This window comes from Asparagus officinalis, chromosome 1 (assembly GCF_001876935.1).
Source record: "Asparagus officinalis chromosome 1, Aspof.V1, whole genome shotgun sequence".
NCBI classification, from domain to species: domain Eukaryota; kingdom Viridiplantae; phylum Streptophyta; class Magnoliopsida; order Asparagales; family Asparagaceae; genus Asparagus; species Asparagus officinalis.
Window position 1 is genome coordinate 18,651,325 of NC_033794.1, and position 5,018 is coordinate 18,656,342.

General features: G+C 42.0%; 1 protein-coding gene across 1 annotated transcript in view; it reads left to right on the plus strand.

The window, feature by feature from the left end:
* The window catches only part of LOC109820139 (phytochrome-associated serine/threonine-protein phosphatase-like), a 17,075-nt gene extending 15,007 nt beyond the window's left edge, over positions 1 to 2,068 (plus strand). The window contains exons 6-10 of the mRNA XM_020386237.1: positions 147 to 197; positions 637 to 780; positions 1,051 to 1,146; positions 1,326 to 1,397; positions 1,582 to 2,068. Of these exons, the coding sequence (XP_020241826.1) occupies positions 147 to 197; positions 637 to 780; positions 1,051 to 1,146; positions 1,326 to 1,397; positions 1,582 to 1,665 (447 nt within the window). The 3' untranslated portion in view covers positions 1,666 to 2,068. The remainder of the gene's footprint in view (positions 1 to 146; positions 198 to 636; positions 781 to 1,050; positions 1,147 to 1,325; positions 1,398 to 1,581) is intronic.

The following is a 5,018-nucleotide window of genomic DNA, read 5'->3' on the forward strand; positions in this document are numbered from 1 at the left end:
GTAACACTTCTCAGTTGGGAAACCATTTTCTATTACATGCCAAAACCAATGCACAAATGTCACTTTTGCTTCTCATTTACTGTTAGCTGTGCTTATGTTTCTTTTGATTATTGCTAGGCTAATAGTAATTCCTTCTGGAATTGCAGGTTCTTTGTGTTCATGGTGGCCTTTCTCCTGATATAAGAACAATTGATCAGGTATGACCCTGTTCAGCTTTCAAGTAATTTTCTTTGTATCGATTGCTTGAACCCTTTAGTTATTAGAACTTGTTTACATTACTCAAGGCTGGTTGATGGCGTGCACTTGCTGGTATCATTTTCATGAACTTGTTTGTTCCCCCTTCAAACAATGCACCTTCTTGGTTCTGCTGTATATACATGCCTATAAGTTTGGACATGACATCTGCCGTATATACATCATGGTTTTATTAGACTGTGGCATGGAATAACACTGATGATTGATTCATAAATAATGCAGAAACACAAACTCCTTTTTAGTGTCCAGTTGACTGGTTAGAGGCCTTCCATGTTGTTTGATCAAGATAGAACGTTGATTTTACTCATCTGAGTTATGGCTGGTTGATAACCATAATGTCATGCAACTCTATTCAGTTTTACTTCTTTACACTCATGGCAGATTAGAGTTATTGATCGGAATTGTGAAATTCCTCATGAGGGCCCCTTTTGTGATCTCATGTGGAGTGACCCTGAAGAGATAGAGACGTGGGCTGTTAGTCCACGCGGTGCAGGCTGGCTATTTGGATCAAGGGTGACATCGGAGGTATGCTATCATTTTATCTGGTCGCTAATCCAACCCTGTTGTAAGTTATCACTTGTCATGGCATGGGCTCGCAATCTCATTAGCAGGGTGTAAGCCCTGGCATCTACTGAGTGCAACACGTATGGGCTCAATCCACCACCAACAATGGCTGGCCAGTGTTGCACTTGAGTCCTATGACTTAGCTTGTTCAGCGATTCATATTCTTTTGTATACCCCATGTGGGACTAATTATTGGGGTATCACACCACTGCTTTTCTTTGGCTGCTGCAGTTCAATCACATAAACAATCTAGACCTTGTTTGCCGGGCGCACCAGCTTGTCCAAGAAGGTCTCAAGTATATGTTCCAAGACAAAGGCCTTGTGACTGTGAGTGTACCTTGATGGCTATGTAGTATATTCATTATAAAGTTGAACATTTTATGTTCTCTCTTGTTCCATATTTTTTTTGTTGTGTGATGCTACCAACTTGTTTCTCTACTTTTAGATTTGGCTGGTTTGCCTTTAGTCTTGTGAAATCCTAGAACATGTTTTCTGCGGATCTGCAGGTGTGGTCTGCTCCAAATTACTGTTACCGTTGTGGGAATGTTGCTTCTATTTTGAGTTTCAATGAGAAAATGGTAAGACTATAATCTTGGCATTTCCTTTCTCAAGATAGACCTGACCAGTCCACCACTCTCATGTTTCGGGGTAAATGAGTTTTTATCTGACAAAAGTTTTGAGACAGCTTGATGGAACTGATCCCTCTTTATTAAGGATATTAATATCTTCTTTTTGACAAATTTTCCATATTAATAATAACAGGAGAGGGAGGTAAAGTTTTTCACGGAGACTGAGGAGAACAATCAAATGAGGGGACCCAGAACAGGCGTCCCATATTTTTTGTGAAGAAAGAAGTATCCCACATTGAATTCTTAGGTTTATGATCAACAGTGATTGAATTTTCTGGCTTTGCCTGTAAAGTTATACTACACGCACAATATCTAAGACTTCTTGCAGCAAAGGAAGAGCAGTTGACAGAAGGCCTATGGAAATGCCGACTCTATTGCATGCTGATTTTTGAATTCTGTTGTATAATATGTTTCCTGGTCTTAGTTAATATTGTATCTATTTTTACTGTTAACCTCAATTGACTTGTCTGTAGCAATTTTCAGCTCCAATGATTATTTCAGGGTCGGTTCGAGACTATTGAGTCCTCACCTGGAAAACTTGTTAAATCTATAATGTTTACACTGGGATTTTGATTCTCGCTGCTAATGTTGTATTATTTGGTGGTGTAAAACGTGTATGCCGGAACTTCTTCACTTTCACCGCAGTTTATGTGACTGTAGTAACTTGGGACTGAAAATAGTTGCTCTTATCCCTGTTCTATATGAAACTTTTTCCATGAAGTAGATACAAACTTAATCAGAAGTATACTCTGAAAGTTTTAATCGAACGTCGGTACTTTTTTTTTTTTTTTTGAAGTTATGGTTTTACTACAGATATGGGTCTCATGTTGGTGTTTCTTAATAATTGTAAAGACTGGAAAAGCAGTTTATTGCAGAAAAAATGATTGATCTACTCGTGATATTGCGGCAATGAATTGTCTCAAACATCATTTAAGAGGTTGCACTGCTTTGTTTCGCTGCTTGAGCATTTCCTGTTTGGTTGCCGGTGAAACCTGATAATGTACGATGGGTTTGAACGACTAATATCTGTTACGCTGGCTGAATTATGTTCAATTTTGTGGGCGATCGTGTTGACGCACGCCTACCGCAACTGATAGTCAACTGGCAATCAGTGCGGAAGTGTCACTGAATCACCCGATTACATCTCCTCCGGCAAATTGATCACCTGACAATGTGGGAAACATTTAAAAAAAAACCTATGCTTGAACCAAAGAGAAAGAGCAAATACCACAGAAAATAGATCACGAGTGTAGGCTGTCTAAAAATCACAATGGATAGCTGAGTCTCCATCGAACACTGATGATGGAAGTTACAATCTGACGACTTCCAGAATGCTACAATTCGAAGATTTTCACATGTCAAAGAGTTAAAGTAAAGATTACAAAACGACAGTCTTTAGCAATACTCTGACAGAAAGGATTACAAATCGACGATCTCTTCAAACCAAGACGTGGAAGTCCTCCCCGCGTATCATCATCAAGACACTACACCGATTCAATCACCTACGCCGCTTCAACAGCTATAAACACGAATGCAGCTTCTTATGTGAGATGATTGATCTTGATGGCTGCGACAACAACATGACTAATATTATATTAGCAACCATTAGAGGTGCTGATGAGCAGTGTAATGATATTCGACACACTCAGTGGAGATCATGACCTGCAGTTGATAGAGCGTTATTGAGATGCCTCAATTGTCACAAATGGCCTGAATAAGACCTTCTTTACTGGTCTTTGGTGTCATCCATATATAAAGATAGAGAAATCTAAATACTACACCAATCAACAGCTCGAACGCAGCTCCAATCGCTGCCAAGCACAGCTCGAACGCAGCTCCAATCGCTGCCAAGAACAGCTCGAACGCAGCTTATCAACCATCGCTGCCCAACGCAGCTTATCAACCGTTGCCAACGCAGCTCATCCATCACTGCCAAACGCAGCTCAATCACCGCCAGAACGCAGGTCAAGGTTCTGACTCATTCAAACGCGATCGTAACAACTTCGAAGCTGTTCTTCACCCACGATTTGAGGAGTGGCTTTAGTGGGTTGTTACACCCGACTAATGGGGTAACTAAACCCCTACTTAGGTGCGGATTATGGGGGCAGTTACACCCCTATCCCCCTATAAATATCAACAAACTTAATAGAGTTGGGGGATCTTTTTTTGGATTGCTGAGATCGGATTTTTTGATAATCAGATCAAAGGGGGGATTTTCGTGGGAAGACCTTTCGATCAGATCTTCCAGAATCAGAAAAAGGAGGATTGACTCCTTACACAGTCTGGGAAATCAACAGACGGAGGAACTCTAAGCAGTCGGCATTTGGCTTATTAACCGAATTATTTTCGGTTCCAACAACTCTATCATTAGAGTTTGTTACTTGTTCTGAATCACAAAACTCGTCAAGAGTTATCAACCAGACAAGACAGTTGTTCCAGTGAGTATAGACGGTCGGATCGTCAACGGAGAGCAAGTTCGACACAATCAATCGAAGGAGGCACTCCACCGCTACCAAGAAGAACCCAGTTTTAAACAAAGGGGAGAATCAAATTCATTCTCCTCTCTTTTGTAATCGGAATTCAATTGTAACTGAGATTAAAGGAATACAAATCAATTTTTCTTTTATTTCTTTTACTGCAAATTTTTCCACAAACAAAAGATGGCGACTCTGCTGGGGACGAGCTTCTCTGACGAAGAAGTGGTGGCGCAATCCGACGTTCACCTCACTGGAACAACCGTAGAAACCTTGGTCGTAGAGTTTGACCAAGTGAAATATGAAGAGGCCCTCTCTTTCGGATCGCTTAGCCCTAAAGCTAGGCGAGGTGCCTGCAAGAGCTCTAAAGAGGTCTTAATTACTGTTGAGACGCCAAAGAAAGCCCTCTCCTTTGGCCAAAGCCTCAAGCTTGCTCTACAAGCCGAGGAGCCCACGCCTATGTCGACACATCGTGTACTTGGTTGTAAAAGGCCTATGACAGAGGAAGGCACAATCAACGCCGATGACGCTGCTGTTAAGGCTTTGAAAACGCTGCTCGACGACGAAGAAGGTCCATCCGACGAGCACACCTCCGAGAAAATCAATCCCGAGTCCAACGCAAGGATTGCGTCTCCGAAGATCTGCACAAGCATTGCGTCCATACTCCAGAACGCACACTTCGAGGTAATGAATCCAATTACAAACCTCGGGTGATTCAACTTAAACGCGACCCTCAGTGGTGCGTTGTCCAATCAAAGCACAGCCCTGTTAAGGGAAAACAAGCACCTCATGAGTGCGTCCAAACAAAACAAGACCCTAATGGGTCTGTTCCGTCAACTAAACGCAGGCCAAGGCCAAGTGTTTATAAATCAAAACGCAACCCTCGCACCTCGATTCCCGAATGCGATAGGGTCCGTCAAGTTCAACAAGAACCAATTCCGCCCATCCAAGGACAGGAGGTTTCATCCCCGATGAAGAATTGACCTCGGGTCTCTGATTTGCGAGAGTTACTCTCCAGGGAAAAAATAATGCAACGAGCAGCTCATTCATGTCATTGTGAGCGGCTCATTTCAACAGTCCTCTCCGAATGTCGTTG